Consider the following 25673-nt stretch of genomic DNA (forward strand, 5'->3'; position numbering starts at 1 on the left):
GGCGGGGGGCCGGCGGCAGCCAGGGGGCCGGCGGCAGCCGGGGGCCTGCCCCTGCGGCCAGGGCAAGGCAGCCGGGGGCCGGCGGCAGCTTAAGCTGCACCCCCACCCCACCCCCCCCCGGGGCAAGGCAGCCTGAGGCCTGCCCCTGCCGCCCCCTCCCGGGGCTCTCTCGGTGCCCCTCCCGCGGCCTCCTCTGGCCGGCGCAGAGCCAATGGAGAGCGGGAGCGGGGCGGGGGTGGGCGTGGCTACGCCGTGCCGCGCGCCCGGGAGGCGCCAGACCGCGTTGCGATTGGCTGGCGCAGCTACGTCACTGCGCCCGCGCGCTTGGGGGGCGGGGGCTCAGGCCGCTCCGTGCCGCCCCGCCCCGCCCCGCGCAGCTTAGTCACGACGCACGAGCGAGGCCAGAACGCGCTGCGATTGGCTGGCGCGGCTACGTCACAGCGCCCGCGCCCTCGGGAGTGGGAGGGAGGTCCCCAGGCCGCACGCGCGAGGCCAGGCCGCGCTGCGATTGGCCGCGGCGCAGTACGGCGGCCGAGGAGGGCCCCGCGCGGCCATGGCGGCAGCGGCGCTGGAGCGCTGGGTGTCCGGCGAGCTGCAGGAGCTGCTGGGCCTCAGCGGCCGCCACGTCCCTGCCTTCCTGGTGGCCCTGGCCGGCCGCAGCCGCAGCCCGGAGGAGCTGCTGGAGAGGCTGCGCGAGACCGAGGCGCTGCGGGTGGAGGAGCCGCGGGTCCAGGCCTTCGCCAGGCAGCTATGGGAGAAGGTAGCGAGGGGCGGGGGGGGGAGGGGTTCGTGAGGCTGTGCCCCGAGAAGGGAGGCGGAGACCAATCAGAGGCTGCGGAGCTCCTGGGGGCTGGGGGAGGGGGCGGGGCTTGCGTGTGGGAGCGCCAATAGGGTGCAGGCTCTGGAGGTAGCGACCCGTGGAAGGGCGGGAGGGCAGAGGGGGCGTGGCCAAAGCCCAGGAGGTGTGGCCAGAGGCGAGGGGGCGGGGCTTGCATGCATGGCCACCCAGAGGGTGGGGTTTATGGAAGCGGCAACCAATGAGAGACAGCGAGGGCAGAGTCGGTGTCGCCAAGCCCAGGGGTGTGGCCAATCCTAGTGGGCGTGGCCGGCTCGTAAGGGGCGTGGCTTGCATGCGTGGCCACCGAGAGGGTGAAGCCTGTGGAAGCAGTGACCAATGAGGTGCAGCAAAGGCTGAGGGGGTGTGGCTAACCCCCAGGCTCATCCAGAGGGGGCGTGGCCAAATAGCAGGGGGTGGAGCCCAGCCAAGAGGCCAACCCTAGGGCTGGGACCAATCAGAAGGAGGGGAAGCGCATGGGGGGCGTGGCCAATCAGGAGCAGGTGGAGCACAGCCACGTGGCCATGGCCAACCTTAGGGCTGGAACCAACCAGGAGGTGAAGCCCATCGGGGGGGCGTGGCTACTCAGCATGGGCGTGGCCACCGAGAAGGGGCGTGCCTACTCATTAGGGGCATGGCCAATAGGAGGGGGAGCCCATCCGAGGGGTGTGGCTAGTCAACATAGGTGTGGCTTGTCCTTAGGGGCGTGGCCTGTCCCTAGGGGCGTGGCCACTCAGGAGGAGGTGGAAACAATCTCGGGGAGGGTTGCCAATCCTTAGTGGGCGTGGCCTACGAAGAACATCTGGGGGGCGTGGCTGTTCAATATGGGCGTGACCACTCTTTAGGGGCGTGGCCATTCCTCAGTGGGCGTGGCCCACTCGCGGGGCCCTCCCCAGCCCTAGGGCTGGGACCAATCAGGAGGAGGTGGAGCCCATCCGGGGGGCGTGGCCAATCAGGAGGAGGTGGAGCCCATCGTGCATGGGGGGATGGGGGGGAGGGCGTGATGAGCTCTGCGGGGGCGTGGCCAAGCCCGGGTGGGCGTGTCCTGACGCAGGCCCCTCCCTCTGCCCACAGGTGCCTCGGGCAGCCCCCCGGGAGCCCCCCGGGCGCGCGGCAGAGCGAGCGGCGCTGGAGCTGCAGCGGCGCAGCAGAGGCTACCGATTGGTGGAGAGCGACGAGGAGGGGGAGGGGCCGGCGCCCGACCCCGCCCCTAGCTCCTCCCACCCCCCAGGCTCCTCCCAGGCCCCCTCCCGGCGCCGCCACCTCCGCCGCCGGCGCCGCTCCCAGAGCCCGGAGGAGGCTCCCAGCCCCCCCCTGGCGCCTACCCCGCCGTGAGTAGCGCCCCCCGCTGGCCCTGGGGGGTCCCCCCTAGTTGTGAGGGGCCTGGGGGGGTCCTTTCTGCTCCTTTGAGGTCACCTCGTGTGTTTAGAGGCCTCCTGATCTTGGGGTCCCCCCGAATTGGCCTTGGGGGTCCCCCCTGGTGGTCCTTGGGGTCCTCTCCCCCGTACTGGGGTTCCCTCCTCCCTCTGGGGGGGGTTGGGGACTCCCTTCTGCTCCTTGGGGACCACCACAGCTGGGCAGGGGCCTCCTGATCCTGGGGTCCCCTCCCCAGCTCCTGGGGTCCCCCTCTGGTTTTGGGGGTCCCTGAGGACCCCAGGAGCACCCTGAGGGGGGTCTGGGGATCCCCTGCAGCTCTTGGGGGGTCCCCCCCCACTGGAGGACCCCAACTTTGGGCTCCCTTTGGGCTCCCTTTTGATGTCTTTTGGGCTCCTTTTGGGCTCTTCTGGGGTCGTTTTGGGGTCCTTTGGGTCCCTTTTGGGGTCCTCTTTGGGCTCTTTTGAGTACTTTTGGGCTCCTTTGGGGTTCTTTTGGGGTCTTCTGGGTCCCTTTTGGGGTCCCTTTTGAGGTCCCTTTTGGGGTCCCTTTTGGGCTCCTTTGGGGTCTTCTGGGTCATTTTGGGTGCCTTTTTTGGGGTCTCTTTCTTGGGTCCCCTGTGGGGTCCCTTTGGGGGTCCTTTGAGCTCCTCTGGGGTCTTTGGGTCCTTTTGGGGGCTTTTGAGGTCATTTTGGGGTCCTTTGGGTCGCTTTTGAGGTCATCTTTGGGTCCCTTTTGGGGTTCCCTTTGGCCTCCCTTTTGATCTCCTTTTTGGGCTCTTTTGGGGCCTTTTGGGTGCTTTTGGGGTCTTCTGGATCATTGTGGGGGTCCTTTGGCTCCCTCTTGGGCTCCCTCTTGGGCTCCCTCTTGGGCTCCCTCTTGGGCTCCTCTTGGGCTCCTCTTGGGCTCCTTTGGGGCTCCTTTGGGGCTCCTTTGGGGCTCCTTTGGGGCTCCTTTTGGGCTCCTTTGGGGTTCTTTTGGGGTCCTTTGGGTCCCTTTTGGGGTCCCCTGGAGCCTTTCGGGGGTTTTGGCTCCTTTTGGCTTTTTTTTGGGGGGGGGGGGGGGTGTCCTTTGGGGTCTTTGAGGTCCTTTTGGGGTCCTTTGGGGTCTTTCTGGGGGCCTTTGGGTGCTCTTTCTGAGGGTGCTGGTGGTGGTTTGGGATCCTTTAGTGTTCTTGGGGCCTTCTGTGGCTCCTTTGGGCCTTTCCTGGGGGCTTTTGGGGTCTTCTGAGGGCCTTTTGTTACCCTCTGGGGTTTGTGGGGGGGTGGTTTGGGTCTGTCAGCCTTTGGGGGGGGTTGGAGCTTGCTTGGGGGTCTTTTGTTACCTTCTAATGGGTTTTTTTGGGGTGCTTTGGGGCATTTGATCTCTCCTGGGGGCTCCTTTGAGGCCTTCTGAGCCTCTCCTGGGTCCTCTTCAGCCCTTCCTGACCTTCCCTTTGCCTTTTTTTCCCCTCCTTCGCTTCTCCCTCCCTGACCTTGGGGCTCCAACCTCTCCTCTGCCTCCTTTCCTCCCCTCCCCACAAAATGCAGCCCCCCTGAGCCTGCTGAGGACCCTGAGGCAGAATGGGAGGCAGCAGAGCAGGAGAGGCTGAAGGACCTGGAGCAGAGGGAGGCCTTTGCCCAGCGCCTGCGACACCGAGACCAGCAGCGGACACGGAGCAAGGTCAGGGCTGGGGGCTCCTGGGGGGGCTGGGGGGGGATTGGGAGGCTCCTAGGGGCATCTTGGAGGGGTTTGGGGGTCCCTGGAGGGGATTTAGAGGCTTCTAGGGGGATCTTGGAGGGGTTTGGGGGTCCCTAGGGGGGATTTAGAAGCTCCTAGGGGCATCTTGGAGGGGTTTGGGGGTCCCTGGAGGGGATTTAGAGGCTCCTAGGGGCATCTTGGAGGGGTTTGGGGGTCCCTAGGGGGGATTTAGAGGCTCCTAGGGGCATCTTGGGAGGGTTTGGGGGTCCCTGGAGGGGATTTAGAGGCTCCTAGGGGGATCTTGGAGGGGTTTGGGGGTCCCTAGGGGGGATTTAGAGGCTCCTAGGGGGATCTTGGGAGGGTTTGGGGGTCCCTGGAGGGGATTTAGAGGCTCCTAGGGGGATCTTGGGAGGGTTTGGGGGTCCCTGGAGGGGATTTAGAGGCTCCTAGGGGCATCTTGGAGGGGTTTGGGGGTCCCTGGTGGGGTTTTAGAGGCTCCTAGGGGGATCTTGGAGGGGTTTGGGGGTCCCTAGGGGGGATTTAGAGGCTCCTAGGGGGATCTTGGGAGGGTTTGGGGGTCCCTAGGGGGGATTTAGAGGCTCCTAGGGGGATCTTGGAGGGGTTTGGGGGTCCCTAGGGGGGATTTAGAGGCTCCTAGGGGGATCTTGGGAGGGTTTGGGGGTCCCTGGAGGGGATTTAGAGGCTCCTAGGGGCATCTTGGAGGGGTTTGGGGGTCCCTGGAGGGGATTTAGAGGCTCCTAGGGGGATCTTGGAGGGGTTTGGGGGTCCCTAGGGGGGATTTAGAGGCTCCTAGGGGGATCTTGGGAGGGTTTGGGGGTCCCTGGAGGGGATTTAGAGGCTCCTAGGGGGATCTTGGAGGGGTTTGGGGGTCCCTGGAGGGGACTTAGAGGCTCCTAGGGGGATCTTGGAGGGGTTTGGGGGTCCCTAGGGGGGATTTAGAGGCTCCTAGGGGGATCTTGGGAGGGTTTGGGGGTCCCTGGAGGGGATTTAGAGGCTCCTAGGGGGATCTTGGAGGGGTTTGGGGGTCCCTAGGGGGGATTTAGAGGCTCCTAGGGGCATCTTGGGAGGGTTTGGGGGTCCCTGGAGGGGATTTAGAGGCTCCTAGGGGCATCTTGGGAGGGTTTGGGGGTCCCTAGGGGGGATTTAGAGGCTCCTAGGGGGATCTTGGAGGGGTTTGGGGGTCCCTGGAGGGGATTTAGAGGCTCCTAGGGGGATCTTGGAGGGGTTTGGGGGTCCCTAGGGGGGATTTAGAGGCTCCTAGGGGGATCTTGGAGGGGTTTGGGGGGTCCCTGGCGGGGATTTAGAGGCTCCTAGGGGGATCTTGGCGGGGTTTGGGGGTCCCTAGGGGGGATTTAGAGGCTCCTAGGGGGATCTTGGGAGGGTTTGGGGGTCCCTGGAGGGGATTTAGAGGCTCCTAGGGGGATCTTGGAGGGGTTTGGGGGTCCCTTGGGGGGGATTTAGAGGCTCCTAGGGGCATCTTGGGAGGGTTTGGGGGTCCCTGGAGGGGATTTAGAGGCTCCTAGGGGCATCTTGGGAGGGTTTGGGGGTCCCTAGGGGGGATTTAGAGGCTCCTAGGGGGATCTTGGAGGGGTTTGGGGGTCCCTGGAGGGGATTTAGAGGCTCCTAGGGGGATCTTGGAGGGGTTTGGGGGTCCCTGGAGGGGATTTAGAGGCTCCTAGGGGGATCTTGGAGGGGTTTGGGGGTCCCTAGGGGGGATTTAGAGGCTCCTAGGGGGATCTTGGAGGGGTTTGGGGGTCCCTGGAGGGGATTTAGAGGCTCCTAGGGGGATCTTGGAGGGGTTTGGGGGTCCCTGGAGGGGATTTAGAGGCTCCTAGGGGGATCTTGGAGGGGTTTGGGGGTCCCTAGGGGGGATTTAGAGGCTCCTAGGGGGATCTTGGAGGGGTTTGGGGGGGCTAGAGGGGATTTAGAGTCTCTAAGGGGGAGCTGGGGGAGATTTGAGGGTCCCTAGGGGGATTTGGGGGTCCCTAGGGGGGATTTGAGGGTTCCTGAGGGGGGTTTGGAGGGGTTTGGGGGTCCCTAGAGGTGATATTGAGGTCCTTAAGTGGGATTTGGGGGTCCCTAGGGGGGATTTGGAGGGGCTTGGGGGTCCCTGTGAGGGGGTGGTGGTCTCTAGGGTGGGATCTGGGGGTCCCTAGGGGAGGGTTGGGGGTCCCTGAGGGATGATTGGAGGTTCCTAGGGTGGGGTTGGAGGTCTCTAGGGTGAGATTTGAGGGTCCCCAGGGGGGGTTGGGGGTCCCTGGGTGGGATCTGGGGGTCTCTGGGAGGGTTTGGGGTCCCTAGGGTGGGATCTGGGGTCCCCCTCCCCTCATTTTTGCCTCCCCCCCCACCCCAGGCCTACGAAGAGGCCCAGAAGAGGCTGAAGGTGGCAGAAGAAGACCAAAAGGCTCTGGTGAGGTCCTCAGGGGAACCCCAACCCTGCCCTGGGAGGCCCCAAAACCTCCAGGGGGTCTCCAGAGGCCCTTTTGATGGCCACCAAAGGCCTTGAGATGACCTCAAATGGTCTCCAAAGGCCTTGAGATGACCTCCAAGGCCCTTGAGGTCAAGTTGAAGCCCTCTGTTGGGCTCCAAAGGCCTCAAATGGTCTCCAAAGCCCTTTTGATGTCCTCCAAAGCCCTTTTGATGTCCTCCAAAGCCCTTGAGTTGACCTCCAAAGCCCTTGAGATGGCTTCCAGAGGCCCTGGAGGTCATCTGGAGGTCTCAGATGGTCTCCACAGACCTTTGGATGGCCTCCAAAGGCTCTTGGAGGTCATCTTGAAGACCTCAAGTGGTCTCCCAAGCCCCTGAGATGTTCCCCAAAGCCCTTTTGAGGGCCTCCAAAAGCCTGGAGGTCATCTTGAAGACCTCAAATGGTCTCCAAAGCCCTTGAGATGATCTCCAAAGCCCTGGAGGTCATCTTGGAGACCTCAAATGCTCTCCCAACGGCCTTGAGATAACCTCCAAAGCCCTTGAGATGACCTCCAAAGGCCCTGGAGGTCATCTGGAGATCTCAGATGGTCTCCATAGACCTTTTGATGGCCTCCAAAACCCTGGAGGTCATCTTGAAGACCTCAAGTGGTCTCCAAAGGGCTCGAATTGACCTCCAAAGCCCTTGAGATGAGCTCTAAAGGCCCTGGAGGTCATCTGGAGGTCTCAGATGGTCTCCACAGACCTTTTGATGGCCTCCAAAGGCTCTTGGAGGTCATCTTGAAGATCACAAATGGTCTCCAAAGGCCTCCAGTGGTCTCCAAAGGGCTTGAATTGACCTCCAAAGCCCTTGAGATGGCTTCCAGAGGCCCTGGAGGTCTCAGACCTCAAGTGGTCTCCCAAGCCGCTGAGATGTTCCCCAAAGCCCTTCTGAGGGCCTCCCAAAGCCTGGAGGTGCTCTTGAAGACCTCAAGCGGTCTCCCAAGCCCCTGGGATGTTCCCCAAAGCCCTTTTGATGGCCTCCCAAAGCCTGGAGGTCATCTTGAAGACCTCAAGTGGTCTCCCAAGCCCCTGGGATGTTCCCCAAAGCCCTTCTGAGGGCCTCCCAAAGCCTGGCGGGGCTCTGGGAGACCTGCAGCGGTGGCCGCGGGGCAGGGCTGCAGCGGTGCTGCCGGCGCAGGTGCCGGAGCTGCGCAAGCGCTCGCGCAGGGAGTACCTGGCCAAGAGGGAGCAGGAGAAGCTGGAGGAGCTGCAGGCCGAGATCGAGGACGAGGAGCAGCTCTTCGGGGAGGAGGCCCTGAGCCGCGCCGAGCTGCAGGAGCTGGCCTACAAGAGGAGGCTCAGGGACCTGGCCCAGGAGTACAAGAGGGCAGGGGAGAGGGAGAGGCTGGAGAAGACCTCCAGGTACCACATCCCCGAGGAGCGGCGCAGCAAGGTGAGAGGGAGGCCCCCAGCCCCCACCCCGGGGCAACGCACAGCCCCCTCAGGGACCCCCCCCCAGAACCCCCTCAGGGACCCCCCCCAGACCCCCTCAGGGACACCCCATCCCCCCCCCCCCCAGGACCCCCTCAGGGACCCCCCCAGGACCCCCTCAGGGACACCCCCCCGATCCACCTCAGGGACAACCCCCCTCAGAACCCCCTCAGGGACACCCCCTCCCCCCCCCAGAACCCCCTCAGGGACCCCCCCCCGGACCCCCTCAGGGATACCCCATCCCCCCCCCCCCAGGACCCCCTCAGGGACCCCCCCAGGACCCCCTCAGGGACACCCCCGGCCCCCCCCCAGATCCACCTCAGGGACCCCCCCCTCAGGGACCCCCCTGGACCCCCTCAGGGACACCCCCCCAGGGACACCCCCCGCACCCCCCCCCCCCCTAGAACCCCCTCAGGGACCCTCCCCCCCCAGATCCACAGGGACACACCCCACCCCACCCCCCCACCCCCCCCAGAACCACCTCAAGGACTCCCCCCTGCACCCCCAAATCCTTCCCTTCCATCTCCCCACCCCCCCCCCTGCTGTCCTGGGGCTGTGTCTGGGGGTCCCCAGTCTCTTGGGGAGGGGTCCCACTTGTGAGGGGCACTCACACTTTGGGGGGGGCCACCCAATTTTGGGGGGTCCCTACCTTCTTGAGGAGGGGGCTCCCCCGTGTGGGGCTGCTCCCAGCTGCTGGGAGTGATGATTTTGCCTCCCTCCTCCCTCCTCAATCCTCTCCTTCCCTCCAATCCTCCCTCCAATCCTCCCTCCAATCCTCCCCCCCTCTCCCCCCCCTCCCCCCCCTCTCCCCCCCTCTCCCCCCCTCTCCCCCCCTCTCCCCCCCTCTCCCCCCCTCTCCCCCCCTCTCCCCCCCTCTCCCCCCTCTCCCCCCCTCTCCCCCCCTCTCCCCCCCTCTCCCCCCCTCTCCCCCCCTCTCCCCCCCTCTCCCCCCCTCTCCCCCCCCTCCCCCCCCCCCCCCCCCCCCCCCCCCCCCCCCCTCGCCCCCCCCCTCCCCCCCCCCCCCCTCCCCCCCCCCCTCCCCCGCTCCCCCTCTACCCCCCCTCCCTCCCCTCCCCCCCCTCCCCCTCCCCCTCCCCCTCCCCCTCCCCCTCCCTCCCCCTCCCTCCCCCTCCCTCCCCCTCCCTCCCCCTCCCTCCCCCTCCCTGCCCCTCTCTCCCTCCCCCTCTCTCCTCTCTCCCTCCCCCTCTCTCCTCTCTCCCTCCCCCTCTCTCCTCTCTCCCACCCCCTCTCTCCCTGCCCCGCGCTCCTCTCTCACTCTCCCTCCCTCTCTCCCTCCCTCTCTCCCTCCCTCTCTCCCTCTCCCTCCCCCTCTCCCTCACCCCCGTCCCTCTCCCCTCTCCCCTCTCCCCCCCCGCAGTCGATCCCGCTGCCGGAGGAGGCTGCGGGGGCCGGGGCGGATGCGGCGGCGCCGCGGGACGAGCAGCGGCGCTGGGAGGAGGAGCGGCTGGAGGCTGCCACCCTGCGCTTCGGCGCCCGCGACGCCGCCCGCCGCGCGCCCCCCGCCTACCAGGTCCTGCTGGAGGAGGAGCAGATGATCCACTTCGTGGGGGCTGCCCCCCTGCAGGGCAGCCAGCCCCAGGAGGTGGGGGGGACGGGGGGGCTGAGGGGGCAGAGAGGGGGGATGGGGGGGTGGGAAGGGGTGGGGAGGGGATTGGGGGGGTGGGGAGTGGGATGGGAGGAGTGGGGAGAGGGAGTTGGGGGCTGAGGAGTGGGATGGGGAGGGGATCTGGGGGGCTGAGGGAGGAGATGGGAAGAGTGGGGAGGGGGAGTTGGGGGGCTGGAAGGGGGCTGAGGGGGCAGTTGGTACCCTGGGCAGTGCCACTGTTGGTGCCAGGGTGCCCACGTTGGCACCGTAGTGGCTCTGGGGGTATCCTTGGTGCCCCTATTGGTGCCATGGTGCCACTAGGGGTGCCCCTATTGGTGCCATGGTGCCACTGGGGGTGCCCCTATTGGTGCCATGGTGCTCCCATCGATGCCATGGTGCCCCTGTTGGTGCCATGGTGCCGCTCTTAATGCCATGGTGCCACTGGGGGTGCCCCTATTGGTGCCATGGTGCCACTGGGGTGCCCCTATTGGTGCCATGGTGTCCATATTGATGCTAGGGTGCCCCTGAGGCTGCCCCTGGGGGACATCTGACCCCGCGATGAGGACTCTGGGGGTACCCGTGGTGCCCACAGGGATGCCAGGGTGCCCCTGAGGTTGGCACGGGGGGCGCGCGACGGAGCCACGTGCGCTCCGGGGGCGCCCTGGGTGCCCCTCGGTGACCCTCTCCCCCCCTCCCTGCTCCCCCCCCGTGGCAGGCGGCCGGGGCGGTGCCGGCGGCGCAGCCGTGCCGCGAGGGCGCCCAGCAGGAGCGCCGCTCCCTGCCCATCTTCCCCTTCCGCGAGCAGCTGCTGGAGGCCATCGCCGCGCACCAGGTGCTGGTCATCGAGGGCGAGACCGGCTCGGGCAAGACCACCCAGATCCCACAGTACCTGCACGAGGAGGTGGGCACCGGGGCGGGCACCGGGGCGGGCACTGGGGCGGGCACCGGGGTGGGCACGGGTTCGGGCGCCGGGCGGGCACCGGGGTGGGCACCGGGCAGGCACTGGGGCGGGCACCGGGCAGGCACCGGGCGGGCACAGGTTCGGGCACGGGTTCGGGCACCGGGCGGGCACTGGGGCGGGCACCGGGCGGGCACAGGTTCGGGCACCGGGCGGGCACCGGGCCGGCACGGGGCGGGCACTGGGGTGGGCACGGGTTCGGGCACGGGTTCGGGCACCGGGCGGGCACTGGGGCGGGCACCGGGCGGGCACAGGTTCGGGCACCGGGCGGGCACTGGGGCGGGCACCGGGCGGGCACTGGGGTGGGCACGGGTTCGGGCACTGGGCGGGCACCGGGGTGGGCACGGGTTCGGGCGCCGGGCGGGCACTGGGGCGGGCACCGGGCGGGCACGGGGCGGGCACTGGGGTGGGCACGGGTTCGGGCACCGGGTGGGCACCAGGCGGGCACAGGTTCGGGCACTGGGCGGGCACCGGGCGGGGGGCAGCAGGGAGGGCAGGGGCGAGCGGGCAGGGGGTTAGGGTGGGTACAAAATGGGGAGGGGGCATCAAAGGTGCTGAAAAAGGGCGGTGGGCATCTGGGTAGGTACCAGGGTGGGCATCCTGTGGGGTGAGGGGCATCTAGGAGGGCATCAGGGTGGGCACCTGGGTAGGCACCCCAGGGGGAGGCAGTGAGGAGGGCGGTGGGGAGGGGGCGGCAGGGGTTTAGGGTGGGCATAAAATGGGGAGAAGGCATCAAAGGGGGTAAAAAGGGGTGGGGGGCATCTGGGTGGGCATCTGGGTGGGCTCCCTGAGGGAAAGCAGTGAGGGGGGCAGGGGGAAGCAGGGAGGAGGTTAGGGGGCAATAAAACGGGTAGGGGGCATTAAAGGGGCTAAAAAAAGGGGTGGGTGGCATCTGGGTGGGCAGCTAGGTGGGCATCCATGGGGGACGGGGGAGGGGAGGGTTTGGAGGGGTGAACAGGGGGGGTGGGGGGCAGCAAGGGGGCAGCTGTGGCTCTCTATGGGACCCTACAGCTCCCTGTAGCCCCCATAGGTCTCTATGGGTCCCCATAGGTCTCTATGGCTCTCTGTGGGTCCCTGTGGCTCCTGTGGGCCCCCGTGGCTCTCTGTGGGTCCCTGTGGCTCTCTGTGGGTCCCTGTGGCTCCTGTGGGCCCCCGTGGCTCTCTGTGGGTCCCTGTGGCTCCTGTGGGGCCCTGTGGCTCTCTGTGGGTCCCTGTGGCTCCTGTGGGCCCCTGTGGCTCTCTGTGGGTCCCTGTGGCTCCTGTGGGGCCCCATGGCTCTCTGTGGGTCCCTGTGGCTCCTGTGGGCCCCTGTGGCTCTCTGTGGGTCCCTGTGGCTCCTGTGGGTCCCTGTGGCTCTCTGTGGGTCCCTGTGGCTCCTGTGGGCCCCTGTGGCTCTCTGTGGGTCCCTGTGGCTCCTGTGGGGCCCCATGGCTCTCTGTGGGTCCCCGTGGCTCTCTGTGGGTCCCTGTGGCTCTCTGTGGGTCTCTGTGGGTGCCTGTGGGTCCCTGTGGGTCACAGTGGGTCCCTGTGGCTCCTGTGGGTCCCTGTGGCTCTCTGTGGGTCCCTGTGGCTCCTGTGGGGCCCCATGGCTCTCTGTGGGTCCCCGTGGCTCTCTGTGGGTCCCTGTGGCTCCTGTGGGGCCCTGTGGCTCTCTGTGGGTCCCCGTGGCTCTCTGTGGGTCCCTGTGGCTCCTGTGGGGCCCCATGGCTCTCTGTGGGTCCCTGTGGCTCCTGTGGGGCCCCATGGGTGTCTGTTTCCCCCCCAGGGCTACACGCGGCAGGGTCTCCGCATCGGCATCACCCAGCCCAGGCGAGTGGCTGCCATGAGCGTGGCTGCCAGGGTGGCACTGGAGATGGGCACCAAGCTGGGCAACGAGGTGGGGCCAGGGGCAGGGGGGCCGGGGGGCTGGGGAGGGTTCCCAGTGGGGTTGGGTTTGGGAGGTGCCAGGGGCAGGCAAGTGGCAGCGGGGTGGCACTGTCCCCTGTGTCCCGTGTCCCCCCCCTGCGTCCCCATGTCCCCTTTGTCCCCCCCGGTGTCCCCATGTCCCCTGTGTCCGTCCCTGTGTCCCCCCCTGGTGTCCCCATGTCCCCTGTGTCCCCTCCCTGTGTCCCCATGTCCCCTCTGTCCCCCCCTGCGTCCCCATGTCCCCTGTGTCCCCTCCCTGTGTCCCCATGTCCCCTCTGTCCCCCCCTGCGTCCCCATGTCCCCTGTGTCCCTCCCTGTGTCCCCATGTCCCCTGTGTCCCCCCCTGGTGTCCCCATGTCCCCTGTGTCCCCCCCTGGTGTCCCCATGTCCCCTGTGTCCCTCCCTGTGTCCCTGCCTGGTGTCCCCATGTCCCCTGTGTCCCCCCCTGGTGTCCCCATGTCCCCTGTGTCCCTCCCTGCGTCCCCATGTCCCCTTTGTCCCCCCCGGTGTCCCCATGTCCCCTGTGTCCCTCCCTGTGTCCCCCCCTGGTGTCCCCATGTCCCCTGTGTCCTCTCCCTGTGTCCCCCTGTCCCTCTGTGTCCTCTCACCCTATCCCTGTAGTGTCCCCTAGTCCCTTCTGTGTTCCTCTCCCTGTCCCTACTCTGTCCCCATGTCCCTCTCTGTGTCCCCAAGTCCCTTCCCATATCCCTCTGTGTGTCCCCAGGCCCCCTCTGTGTCCCTCCCCTGCCCCCCAGGGTTCTCAGGGCTCCCCAGCAGGCTCCGTGGGGAGCGGGGGGGAGGGGGAGGGGAGCTGGTGTCACTGTGTGCCCTCCGTGTCCCCAGGTGGGGTACAGCATCCGCTTCGAGGACTGCACCTCGGAGAGGACTGTGCTCAAGTACATGACGGACGGCATGCTGCTGCGGGAGTTCCTGACCGAGCCTGACCTGGCCTCCTACAGGTGCCCCTGGGCACAGCGGCGGGGGGCTGGGGGCAGTTGGTGCCAGGGTCGCGGGGCCTGGGTCATGGTGTCCCAGTGCCAGGGTCGCGGGGCCCTGGGTTGTGGTGTCCCGGTCACGGTGCCGCGGTGCCCTGGTGCCAGGGTCGCGGTGGTGCCACGGGTCACAGTGCCCCAGTGCCAGGGTTGCGGTGCCCAGGTTGCAGTGCCCCAGTGCCAGGGTCGTGGTGCCCCAGGTTGTGGTGCCCCAGTGCCAGGGTCGTGGTGCCCTGGGTCACGGTGCCCAGGTTGCAGTGCCCAGGTTGTGGTGCCCCGGTCATGGTGCCGCGGTGCCGTGGTGCCAGGGTCGCGGTGCCCCGGGTCACAGTGCCCCAGTGCCAGGGTTGCAGTGCCCAGGTTGTGGTGCCCCGGTCATGGTGCCGCGGTGCCATGGTGCCAGGGTCGTGGTGCCCCGGGTCACAGTGCCCCAGTGCCAGGGTTGCAGTGCCCAGGTTGTGGTGCCCCGGTCATGGTGCCGCGGTGCCGTGGTGCCAGGGTCGCGGTGCCCCGGGTCACAGTGCCCCAGTGCCAGGGTTGCAGTGCCCAGGTTGTGGTGCCCCGGTCATGGTGCCGCGGTGCCATGGTGCCAGGGTCGTGGTGCCCCGGGTCGCGGTGCCCTGGTGCCCGGGTCGCGGTGCCCCGGGTCACAGTGCCCCAGTGCCAGGGTTGCGGTGCCCCCGTCCCGGTGCCCCAGTGCCCGGGTCACGGTGCCCCAGTGCCCAGGTTGCAGTGCCCCTGTCGCGGCACCCCAGTGCCCAGGTCATGGTGCCCTAGTGCCCGGGTCGCAGTGCCCTGGGTTGTGGTGTCCCAGTCACGGTGCCTGGGTCGCGGTGCCCCAGTGCCAGGGTCTCGGTGCCCTGGTGCCAGGGTCGTGGTGCCCCAGTGCCAGGGTCGCAGTGCCCGGGTCGCGGTGCCCCAGTGCCAGGGTCTCGGTGCCCCAGTGCCAGGGTCGCAGTGCCCGGGTCGCGGTGCCCCAGTGCCAGGGTCGCGGTGCCCCAGTGCCCAGGTTGCGGTACCCCGGTCACGGTGCCCCAGTGCCCGGGTCATGGTGCCCCAGTGCCAGGGTCGCGGTGCCCCGGTCGTGGTGCCCCAGTGCCTGGGTCATGGTGCCCCAGTGGCCGGGTCGCGGTGCCCCGCTTGCGGTGCCCCAGTGGCCAGGTTGCGGTGCCCGGGTCGCGGTGCCCCAGTGCCCGGGTCGCGGTGCCCGGGTCGCGGTGCCGCGGTGCCCCGGGTTGCGGTGCCCCAGTGCCTGGGTCGCAGTGCCCCGGGTCGCGGTGCCGCGGTGCCCGGGTCGCGGTGCCGCGGTGCCCGGGTCGCGGTGCCGCGGTGACGGTGCGGCGGTCGCGGTGCGATGTGTGCGGTGCCGGCAGCGTGATCATGGTGGACGAGGCGCACGAGCGCTCCCTGCACACGGACGTGCTCTTCGGGCTGCTCAAGGACCTGCTGCGCTTCCGCCCGCGCCTCAAGGTGCTGGTGGCCTCGGCCACGCTCGACGCCCAGCGCTTCGCCGCCTTCTTCCAGGGCGCGCCCGTGTTCCGCATCCCCGGCCGCCGCTTCCCCGTCGACATCTACTACACCAAGGTGCCCCGCCCCGGCCCCGCCCTTGGCCCCGCCCTCTCCCACCCCTGGCCCCTCCCTGCCACTTCTATCCTCTCCCTGTCCCCTTCCTGACACCGCTGTGCTCTCCCTCTCACCTCTGTCCCACCTATCCCCTCCCTGTCCTCTCCCTCCCTCCTCTGTCCCGCCCCTGTCCCCTCTCTGCCATTTCTGGCCTCTCCCTGTCTCATCTCTGCCCCATCCTCATCCTCTCTCTCCCCTCTCTGTCCCTTCCCTGTCTGGGGCAGGCCTGGGGGTGGGGGGGGACAAGGGGGGAGTGCAGGGGGGGCGCTGTGGGGAGGGAGGGGAGGCTGAGGCCGAGGTGGAAGGGGCCGAGGAGGACTAATCCTGGAGGCTGAGGCCTGCTCCTGTTGCCATGGCAACAGAGCCTCCAATTAAAGCCCAGCCCCGAAGCCTCCACCCGGCTCAGGCAGCAGGGGGCAGTGGGGGGCAGCAGGGGGCAGCAGGGGGCAGTGGGCACAAGGAGAGCTCAGGGGACAAGAGGCCAGCAGGGGCCATGGGGACAGCAGGGGACAAGGAGAGGTCAGGAGACAGCTGGGGACAGAGAGACCTCCGGGGATAAGAGAACAGCAGGCAGCGAGGGGCAGGGTCCTGCCCGGGGCCAGCTGAGGCCACTGGGTGCTGCTGTCCCCTGGGCTGTCCCCAAGGTCCCCTCTGCTGTCCCCACAGGCCCCCGAGGCTGACTACCTGGAGGCCTGCGTGGTGTCTGTGCTGCAGATCCACCTCACACAGCCCCCTGGCGACATCCTCGTCTTCCTCACCGGCCAGGTGAGTGTCCCCCTGTCCCCTCCCTGACCCCCTGACCCCCTCTCCCCTCCCTGACCCCTTCACCCCTCCCTGACCCCCTGTCCCCTCCCCTCCCCTCTTACCCCTCCCTGACACCCTGTTCCCTCCCTGTCCTCTCCCTCTCCTCTTCCTCTCCCCTCCCTTGTTCTCCCTCTCCCCTCCCTTGTTCTCCCTCTCCCCTCCCTTGTTCTCCCTCTCCCCTCTCTTGTTCTCCCTCTCCCCTCCCTGCCACCTTCTGTCCCCTCCTTGCCACCCCTCATGCCCTCTCGGGGCACTTCCCTGTCCCTTGGGTGTCCTCATCCTGGTGCCCTGCTCCCTTCCTTTCCTTATGGTTCCCATCCTGCCGTCCCCACCCTGTCCCCCCCCTGCTGTCCCCATCCCTTCCCTCCCCACCTCCTCACAGCTCTCATCTCGATGTCCTTCTCCCTTGCCCCCTTGCTGCCCCCTCCCTGCCGTGCTGCTGCCTCTCTGCCCTCCCCGGGGGCAGGAGGAGATCGAGGCCTGCGTGGAGCTGCTGCAGGAGCGCTGCCGGCGCCTGGGCTCGCGGCTGCCGGAGCTGCTGGTGCTGCCCATCTATGCCAACCTCCCCTCCGAGCTCCAGGCCCGCATCTTCCAGCCCACCCCCCCGGGGGCGCGCAAGGTGGGGGGCGGGGCCTAAAGGGGTGGGGTCCGACGAGGTGGAGTCGGAAGGGTTGGGGTTGAAAGGCGTGGGGTCTGGGAGGGGGTGAGGGCTTAGCGGGTGCCTGGCCCTTTAAGAGAGGGGGTGGGGTCTAAAGGGGTGGGGTCTAAAGGGGTGGGGTGCATCCCAGTCCCTGCAGTGCCCCCTGTGCCTACAGCTCCCCCTGGTGCTTGTCCCCTGCATCACCCCCTGCTGCCTGTGCCCACAGTGCCCCCTGCTGCCTGCCCCCTGCATCACCCCCTGCTGCCTGTGCCCACAGTGCCCCCTGCTGCCTGTGTCCACAGCTCCCCCTAGTGCCTGTCCCCTGCATCACTCCCTGCTGCCTGGGCCCACAGTGCCCCCTGCTGCCTGTCTCCTGCATCACCCCCTGCTGCCTGTGCCCACAGCTCCCCCTGCTGCCTGTCCACTGCACTGCCCCCTGGTGCCTGTGCCCACAGCTCCCCCTAGTGCCTGTCCCCTGCATCACTCCCTGCTGCCTGGGCCCACAGTGCCCCCTGCTGCCTGTCTCCTGCATCACCCCCTGCTGCCTGTGCCCACAGCTCCCCCTGCTGCCTGTCCGCTGCACTGCCCCCTGGTGCCTGTGCCCACAGCTCCCCCTAGTGCCTGTCCCCTGCATCACTCCCTGCTGCCTGGGCCCACAGTGCCCCCTGCTGCCTGTCTCCTGCATCACCCCCTGCTGCCTGTGCCCACAGCTCCCCCTGCTGCCTGTCCGCTGCACTGCCCCCTGCTGCCTGTGCCCACAGCTCCCCCTGCTGCCTGTCTGCTGCACTGCCCCTGGTGCCTGTGCCCACAGCTCCCCCTAGTGCCTGTCCCCTGCATCACCCCCTGCTGCCTAGGCCCATAGTGCCCCCTGCTGCCTGTCTCCTGCATCACCCCCTGCTGCCTGTGCCCCCAGCACCACCCGGTGCCCGCCCATGCCCCCCAGCGCCCCCTGGTGCCCGCCCATGCCCCCCAGCGCCCCCTGGTGCCTGCCATGCCCCTGCAGGTGGTGGTGGCCACCAACATCGCGGAGACCTCGGTGACGATCGAGGGCATCGTGTACGTGCTGGACCCCGGCTTCTGCAAGCAGAAGAGCTACAGCGCCCGCACGGGCATGGAGAGCCTGGTGGTCACCCCCTGCTCGCGGGTACTGACCCCTCTGGCGCGCCCCTGGCACCCCCCAGCACCCCTGACCCTCCCCTGGCACCATTGGCACCTCCTTGGCAGCCCCCTGGCACCTCCCCGGCGCCACTGGGGCCTCCCTGTCCCCCCAGGTGGAGGCTGGCACCTCCCTGTCCCCTCTTGGCACCCCCCTGTGGAGCTTGGCACCTCATCAGCACCTCCCTGGCACCGCTGGCACCTCCTTGGCACTCATGGGGTGTCAGTGCCCCCTGGGTGCCAGCCTGGTGCCAATGCTAATGGGGTTCCAGTATACCTGTGCCAGGAGGGTTCCAGTGCCCCATGGGTGCCAGTCTGGTGCCAGCATCCCTATGGGTGCCAGGGTGGTTCCAATGCCCCCCTGGGGTTCCAGTGCCCCCAGGGGTGCCAGTCTAGTTCCAGTGCCCCATGGGTGCCAGTCTGGTGCCAGCATCCCTATGGGTGCCAGGGGGATTCCAGTACCCACCCCAGGGCTCTAATACCCTTTGGGGTGCCAACCTGGTGCCAGTGCCCCTATGGGGTTCCTGCATCCCTATGGGTGCCAGCCTGGTGCCAGCCTGGTGCCAATGCTTACCTGAGGTTTCAGCATCCCCATGGGTGCCAGGGTAGTGCCTGTGCCCCACCCTGGGGTTCCAATACCCCCTGGGGTGCCAGCCTGGTGGCAGTGCCCCCCATGAGTGCCAGGTGGGATCCAGCATCCCTGTGGGTGTCAGGGTGGTGCCTGTACCCCAATGGGTGCCACGGGGTTCCAGTGCCCCCTGGGGTGCCAGCCTGGTGCCAGTGCCCCTATGGGCTTCCAGTGTCCCTGGGGGTGCCAGGGGGGTTCCAATACCCCACCCTGTCAGTCTGGTGCCAGCATCCCTATGGGTGCCAGGGTGGTGCCAGTGCCCCTGTGGGGTTCCAATACTCCCATGGGTGCCAGGGGGGTTCCAATGCCCCTGGGGGGTGCCAGCAGCCCCCTGGGGGGTGCCAGCCCGGTGCCCATGGCTGCCTGTGCCCCCCAGGCCTCGGCCAACCAGCGGGCAGGGCGGGCAGGCCGGGTGGCACCGGGGAAGTGCTTCAGGCTGTACACAGCTTGGGCCTTCCAGCACGAGCTGGAGGAGACCTCCGTGCCCGAGATCCAGAGGGCAGACCTGGGCTGCTTGGTGCTGCTGCTCAAGAGCCTGGGTGAGGCCTGGGGGGCGGTTGGGAGGGGGGTTGGGGGGGATGGGAGGGGTTGGGAGGGGGGTTGGGGGGGATGGGAGAGAGCTTGGGGGGTGGGGAAGGGGTTTGGAAAGGCTGGGAGGGGATTTGGGGAGGCTGGGAAGGGGTTTGGGGCAATGGGAGGGGGCTTGGGGGGGTGGGGAGGGGGGGGAGGGGGATGGGCAGGGTTTGGGGGGGATGGGAGGGGGTTTGGGGATGGGAAGGGTTTGGGGGGGATGGGAGGGGGGTTGGGGGTGGGGAAGGGGTTTGGGGAGGCTGGGGGGGGGTGTGAGGAGGGGATTCGTGGGGGTGGGAAGGGGTTTGGGGGAGCTTGGGAGGGCATCAGAGCATCTCAGGAGGCTGTGGGGACACCTCAGGGACCTGGGAGGCAGCTGGGGAGACTCTGTGGTCCCTGGGGGTGACCTCCTGGGGGTTGTCCTCCTCCCCCCTCCCCCCCCCCCAGGCATCAACGATTTGATTCACTTTGACTTCCTGGACCCTCCCCCCCACGAGACCTTGGTGCTGGCCCTGGAGCAGCTCTACGCCCTGGGGGCCCTCAACCACCTGGGGGAGCTCACCACGGTACAGGGGGCACCGGGAGGTACTGGGAGGCACTGGGAGCACTGGGAGGGCTACTGGGAGCAGTGGGAGGCCCTGGGAGGGCACTGGGAGCAGTGGGAGGCATTGGGGGGTTGCTGGGTGGCTACTGGTGGCCGCTGGTGGGTGCCTGGCTCCGTCCTGGTGCTCACCGGCGCCCCCTGGTGGCAGCTGGGTCGCCGCATGGCCGAGCTGCCTGTGGAGCCGATGCTGGCCAAGATGATCCTGGCCTCCGAGCAGTGAGTCCTGGGGGGGCTGGGGGGACCCCAACTCTCCCCTGGGGGGGCTGAGGGTCCTGGGGACATCTCCTGGGCTGCTGCCCCCTCCCACGGATGGTATCCCCTTGGTGCCCCTCCCCGGGCGCCCTGTGGTGGGTGGCTGGGCGGCAAGCACGGCTGGGGGGCTGGTGGGCGTGGCTGGGGGCTGGTGGGCGTGGCCAGGGGTGGTGGACGCGACTGGGGGTGGCGGGCAGGGATGGGGGGCGGCAGGCATGGCCAGAGGTCGGTGGGAGTGGCCTGGGGCAGTGGGTGTGGCCATGGGGTGGCGGGTGTGGCTGTGGGGTGGCAGGCATTCCTGGGGGGGTGGTAAGCACAGCCAGGGGGCTGCAGGTGTGGCCGGGGGGGTGGCGGGCGCGGCCGGGGGGGGTGGCGGGCGCGGCCGGGGGGTGGTGGGCGTGGCCGGGGGGTGCTGGGTGTGGCCAGGGGGTGGTGGGGGTGGCTGGGGGCAGCGGGTGTGGCTGGGTGTGGCCGGGGGGTGCCGGGTGTGGCTGTGGGGTGGCGGGCATTCCCAGGGGGTGCTGGGTGTGGCCGGGGGGCGCCGCTGCAGCGCCGCCGGTGGGCGCGGGCTGTCGCCGCAGGTACGGCTGCCGGGACGAGGTGCTGACGGTGGCCGCCATGCTCTCCGTCAACAACGCCGTCTTCTACCGGCCCAAGGACAAGGTCCTGCACGCCGACAGCGCCCGCAGGGCCTTCTACCTGCCCGGGGGAGACCACCTGGTGCTGCTCAACGTCTACAACCAGGTGTGGAGGGGGAGAGGGAGGGACGGCCAAGGGAGGTGGGGAGAGAGCGGGGGGATGGCTGAAGGAGCTGGAGGGAGACTGGGAGCTGGGGAGATGGCAAAGGGAGGTTGGAGGAGACCGGGAGAAGGTGGAGGGAGACCGGGAGGAGGCAAGGGGAGACCGGGAGGAGGTGGGGAGATGGCAAAGGGAGGTGGGGAGAGGGTGGAGGTGGAGGGAGACCAGGGGGACTTGGGGGGTTCCAGGGTTCAAGGTTGGGTGTTCAGGGCCAGGCACTGACCACATCTCTGTCTCTGTTCCCTTGTCCCCTCTCCATCTCCCTGTTCACTGTCCCTATCCCTCTCCCTGTATCCCTCTCTCCCTCTCTCTCTCCCCCTTTCTCTCTTTTCTCTGGTTCCTTTGCATCTCTCCCTTCTTCCCCCGGTGCCCCCCTGTCCCTCTCCTCTCTCCCTCTCCTCTCTCCCTCTCCTCTCTCCCTCTCCTCTCTCCCTCTCCTCTCTCCCTCTCCTCTCTCCCTCTCCTCTCTCCCTCTCCTCTCTCCCTCTCCTCTCTCCCTCTCCTTGTCTCTTCCCTCTCTCTACCCCTCTCTCCCTTTCCCCCTCTCCCTTTCCCCTTCTCCCTTTCCCCCCTCCCCCTCTCCCTTTCCCCCCTCTCCCTTTCCCCCTTTCCCCCTCTCTCCCTCTCCCCTTCTCTCTCCCCTTCTCTCTCCCTTTCCCTCTCCCTTTCCCTTTCTCCCTTTCTTCTTTTCCTTCTCTTTTTCCCTTTCCTTTTCCTTTATCCTCTTCCTTTCCCTCTTCTTTCTCCCTCTCCCTTTCTCTCTTTCCTGCTTTCCCTTTCCTCCTCTCTCTCCCCCTTTCCCTCTCCTCTCCTTCCCCCTTTCCCCCTCTCCCCTGCCCCCTGCCCCCTCCCCCGGCTCTGCCCCGGGCAGTGGCGCCAGGCAGGGCACTCCCTGCAGTGGTGCTTCGAGCACTTCGTGCAGGCCAGGTCGCTGCGCCGGGCCCGGGATGTGCGCGACCAGCTGGAGGCGCTGATGGACAGGGTGGAGGTGGCGCCCTCCTCCTGCGGGGGGGACCTCACCCCCGTCAGAAAGGTCACCCCCGGACCCTCCCCCCTCCCCCAGACCCCTGCTGGGACCCCTCCCCAAACCCCTCCCCCAAACCCCTCCCCCACCCCCGAGCTACAGCTAAAACTCCCCAGGAGCCTGAAACTGAGCCTGGGACCCCCCCAGACCCACCCACCCCCACCCCCTGGGACCCCCCAAACCCACCCACCCACCCCCAGGACCCCCCAGACCCACCCACCCCCACCCTGGGACCCCCCAGACCCACCCACCCCCCGGACCCCCCCAGACCCACCCACCCCCACCCTGGGACCCCCCAAACCCACCCACCCCTGGGACTCCCCCGGACCCACCCACCCCAGGACCCTCTCCCCAAACCCATTCCCCCCTCCCCCCCATGTCCTTGCTGCCTCCCCTGTCCTGTTCCAACCCCACCCTGGAGCCCCTCCTCTATCCCAGCTCCCTCTGTGCCCCCTCCCCATTTCCCTGCTGCCCCCTCCCCAACCTGCCGCCCCCTCCTCTCCTGTTCCAAAGCCCCCCTGAGCCCCCTCCTCTATTCCATCGCCCTCTAAGCCCCCTCCCCACGCTGCTGCCCCCTGCCTCACGCTGCTGCCCCCTGCCCCACGCTGCTGCCCCCTCCCCACGCTGCTGCCCCCTCCCCACGCTGCTGCCCCCTGCCTCACGCTGCTGCCCCCTCCCCACGCTGCTGCCCCCTCCCCCACGCTGCTGCCCCCTCCCCCACGCTGCTGCCCCCGCCCTCACGCTGCTGCCCCCTCCCCCACGCTGCTGCCCCCTGCCCCACGCTGCTGCCCCCTCCCCACGCTGCTGCCCCCTGCCCCACGCTGCTGCCCCCTCCCCACGCTGCTGCCCCCTGCCTCACGCTGCTGCCCCCTCCCCCCGCTGCTGCCCCCTCCCCACGCTGCTGCCCCCTGCCTCACGCTGCTGCCCCCTCCCCCACGCTGCTGCCCCCTCCCCACGCTGCTGCCCCCTGCCCCACGCTGCTGCCCCCTGCCCCACGCTGCTGCCCCCTCCCCCACGCTGCTGCCCCCTGCCCCACGCTGCTGCCCCCTCCCCACGCTGCTGCCCCCTCCCCACGCTGCTGCCCCCTGCCTCACGCTGCTGCCCCCTGCCTCACGCTGCTGCCCCCTCCCCACGCTGCTGCCCCCTGCCCCACACTGCTGCCCCCTCCCCACGCTGCTGCCCCCTCCCCACGCTGCTGCCCCCTCCCCACGCTGCTGCCCCGTCCCCCACGCTGCTGCCCCCTCCCCACGCTGCTGCCCCCTCCCCCACGCTGCTGCCCCCTCCCCACGCTGCTGCCCCCTCCCCACGCTGCTGCCCCCTGCCTCACGCTGCTGCCCCCTGCCCCACGCTGCTGCCCCCTGCCCCACGCTGCTGCCCCCTGCCTCACGCTGCTGCCCCCTCCCCACGCTGCTGCCCCCTGCCCCACGCTGCTGCCCCCTGCCTCACGCTGCTGCCCCCTCCCCATGCTGCTGCCCCCTGCCCCACGCTGCTGCCCCCTGCCCCACGCTGCTGCCCCCTGCCCCATGCTGCTGCCCCCTGCCCCACGCTGCTGCCCCCTGCCTCACGCTGCTGCCCCTTCCTCTCCTGTTTCAAAGCTTCCCTGGGCTCCTTCCTCCATTCCAACCCCTCTTGAACCCCCTCCCCATTTGCCCCCTGCCCTCTCCCCAAGGCTGCTGCCCCCTCCTCCTCCTCCTCCCTCCCGACCCCCCTGGCCCTCGCCCCGCCCCCGTGACGCCCCGCCCCCGTGACGCCCCGCCCCGCCCCGCCCCCAGGCGGTCACCGCAGGCTTCTTCTACCACACGGCGCGGCTGACGCGGGGAGGCTACCGCACGGTCAAGCACCAGCAGGGAGTCTTCATCCACCCCAACAGTTCCCTCTTCGAGCTGCAGCCTCGCTGGGTGCTCTACCACGAGCTGGTCTTCACCACCAAGGAGTTCATGAGACAGGTGGGGGGCAGGGGGGCATGGGGGGAAGAGATGGGGGAGGGGAGGGATGGGGGGGGGAAGGGGTAGGGGGGGACAGGTAGGGGGAGAGGGAAGAGGTCTGGGGGTGAAGGGAATGGATGTGGGGGGAATGGCTGTAGGGGAATGGAGAGGGGGTGGGGGGAGAGGGAGGGGGAGGGGGAAGAGCCAGGGGTGAGGGGAATGGAGAGGGGGTGGGGGGCAGAGGGGAGAGGGCAAAGGTCTGGGGGTGGAGAGGGTGAGAGGGTGGGGGGGGTGAAGGGCATGGGAATGGGGGAGGGAAGCAGAGCCACCGTGGGCCTGAAGAGGGCCCTGGGGGGCCAGCACCAGCAGCCCCTGGGCTCCAGCAGCCCCTGGGCTGCCCCTGGGCACCACCAGCCCCTGGGTGCCACCAGCCCCTGGGCTGCCCATGGGTGCCACCAGCCCCTGGGCACCACCAGCCCCTGGGCGCCACCAGCCCCTGGGCTGCCCATGGGTGCCACCAGCCCCTGGGCACCACCAGCCCCTGGGCACCAGCTGCCCCTGGGCGCCACCAGCCCCTGGGTGCCAGCAGCCCCTGGGCGCCACCAGCCCCTGGGCGCCACCAGCCCCTGGGCACCACCAGCCCCTGGGTGCCAGCAGCCCAATCAGCCTCGGCCCTGCAGCAGCCTGGCTGGGAGCAGCTGGGTCAGGCATGGAGCCCAGAGCCTGTGCCCAGCAGGGGCAGCCCAGCAGGTGCCCACAGCCTGTGCCCAGCAGGGGCAGCCCAGCAGCTGCCCAGAGCCTGTGCCCAGCAGGGGCAGCCCAGCAGCTGCCCAGAGCCTGTGCCCAGCAGCTGCCCAGAGCCTGTGCCCAGCAGCTGCCCAGAGCCTGTGCCCAGCAGGGGCAGCCCAGCAGCTGCCCAGAGCCTGTGCCCAGCAGCTGCCCAGAGCCTGTGCCCAGCAGCTGCCCAGAGCCTGTGCCCAGCAGGGGCAGCCCAGCAGGTGCCCAGAGCCTGTGCCCAGCAGGGGCAGCCCAGCAGGTGCCCACAGCCTGTGCCCAGCAGGGGCAGCCAAGCAGGTGCCCAGAGCCTGTGCCCAGCAGGGGCAGCCCAGCAGGTGCCCAGAGCCTGTGCCCAGCAGGGGCAGCCCAGCAGCTGCCCAGAGCCTGTGCCCAGCAGGGGCAGCCCAGCAGGTGCCCACAGCCTGTGCCCAGCAGGGGCAGCCCAGCAGGTGCCCAGGCCTGTGCCCAGCAGGGGCAGCCCAGCAGGTGCCCACAGCCTGTGCCCAGCAGGGGCAGCCCAGCAGGTGCCCACAGCCTGTGCCCAGCAGGGGCAGCCCAGCAGGTGCCCACAGCCTGTGCCCAGCAGGGGCAGCCCAGCAGGTGCCCAGGCCTGTGCCCAGCAGGGGCAGCCCAGCAGGTGCCCAGGCCTGTGCCCAGCAGCTCCCTCCTGCCCCAGGTGCTGGAGATCGACAGCAGCTGGCTGCTGGAGGTGGCACCTCACTACTACCAGGCCAAGGAGCTGGAGGATGGCAGCGGCCGCAAGATGCCCAAGAAGGTTGGCAAGAGCCCCGAGGAGCTGGGCTGAGCCCCCGGGCACCTTGGGGGCACCCTGGGGGCGCCCTGGGGGCACCTCAGGGCTCCTCCCAATACAGCCCTGGGTGCCCTCTGGGGCCTTGTCCCCAAGCTTCTGTCCTGCGTGGCTTTGAGTCTGCATGGAGGGAGGAAGAGGCCTGGGGACGGCCTGGGGACACTTGGGGACACTCCTGGGCTCCTTCCAGCCCAGCCCTGGGTGGCCTTTGGGGGTTGTCCTCTGCTTTGACTCTGTAGATGGGGAGGTGGCAGGAGGGGCACCCTGGGGACCCCCTGGGGACACCTTGGGCACAGTTTAGGGACACTCTTGGGACACTTTGGGGACACTTTGAGGCCACCCTGGGCACACCCTGGGGACCCCTTGGGGACACTTTGAGGCCACCCTGGGGACACCTTGGGGCCACCTTGGGGACCCCCTGGGGACACTTTGAGGCCACCCTGGGGACACCTTGGGGCCACCTTGGGGACCCCCTGGGGACACTTTGAGGCCACCCTGGGGACAATTTGGGGACACCCTGGGGACACTTTGGGGACACTTTGAGGCCACCCTGGGGACACCTTGGGGACCCCCTGGGGACACTTTGAGGCCACCCTGGGTGCACCTTGGGGACACTTTAGGGACCCCTTGGGGACACTTTGAGGCCACCCTGGGTGCACCTTGGGGACCCCTTGGGGACACTTTGAGGCCACCCTGGGGACACCTTGGGGCCACCTTGGGGACCCCCTGGGGACACTTTGAGGCCACCCTGGGGACACTTTGGGGACACTTTGAGGCCACCCTGGGGACACCTTGGG

General features: G+C 68.7%; 1 protein-coding gene across 1 annotated transcript; it reads left to right on the forward strand.

Annotated features, from left to right (window-relative positions):
• Positions 1–531: 531 nt before the first annotated feature.
• DHX16 (DEAH-box helicase 16) lies at positions 532–24873 on the forward strand. Its single transcript, XM_054177175.1, has 20 exons — positions 532–760; positions 1910–2166; positions 3739–3871; positions 6264–6320; positions 7515–7769; positions 9186–9410; positions 10129–10314; positions 12137–12247; positions 13120–13235; positions 14642–14852; positions 15558–15656; positions 16162–16314; positions 17339–17479; positions 18495–18657; positions 19136–19254; positions 19441–19508; positions 20126–20288; positions 21214–21375; positions 23139–23312; positions 24745–24873. The coding sequence occupies exons 1-20, from the start codon at positions 554–556 to the stop codon at positions 24871–24873; spliced, it is 3129 nt and encodes a 1042-aa protein (XP_054033150.1). The 5' UTR covers positions 532–553.
• Positions 24874–25673: the final 800 nt, after the last annotated feature.

The sequence above is a fragment of the Dryobates pubescens genome, chromosome 39, assembly GCF_014839835.1.
Source record: "Dryobates pubescens isolate bDryPub1 chromosome 39, bDryPub1.pri, whole genome shotgun sequence".
In the NCBI taxonomy this organism is placed as follows: domain Eukaryota; kingdom Metazoa; phylum Chordata; class Aves; order Piciformes; family Picidae; genus Dryobates; species Dryobates pubescens.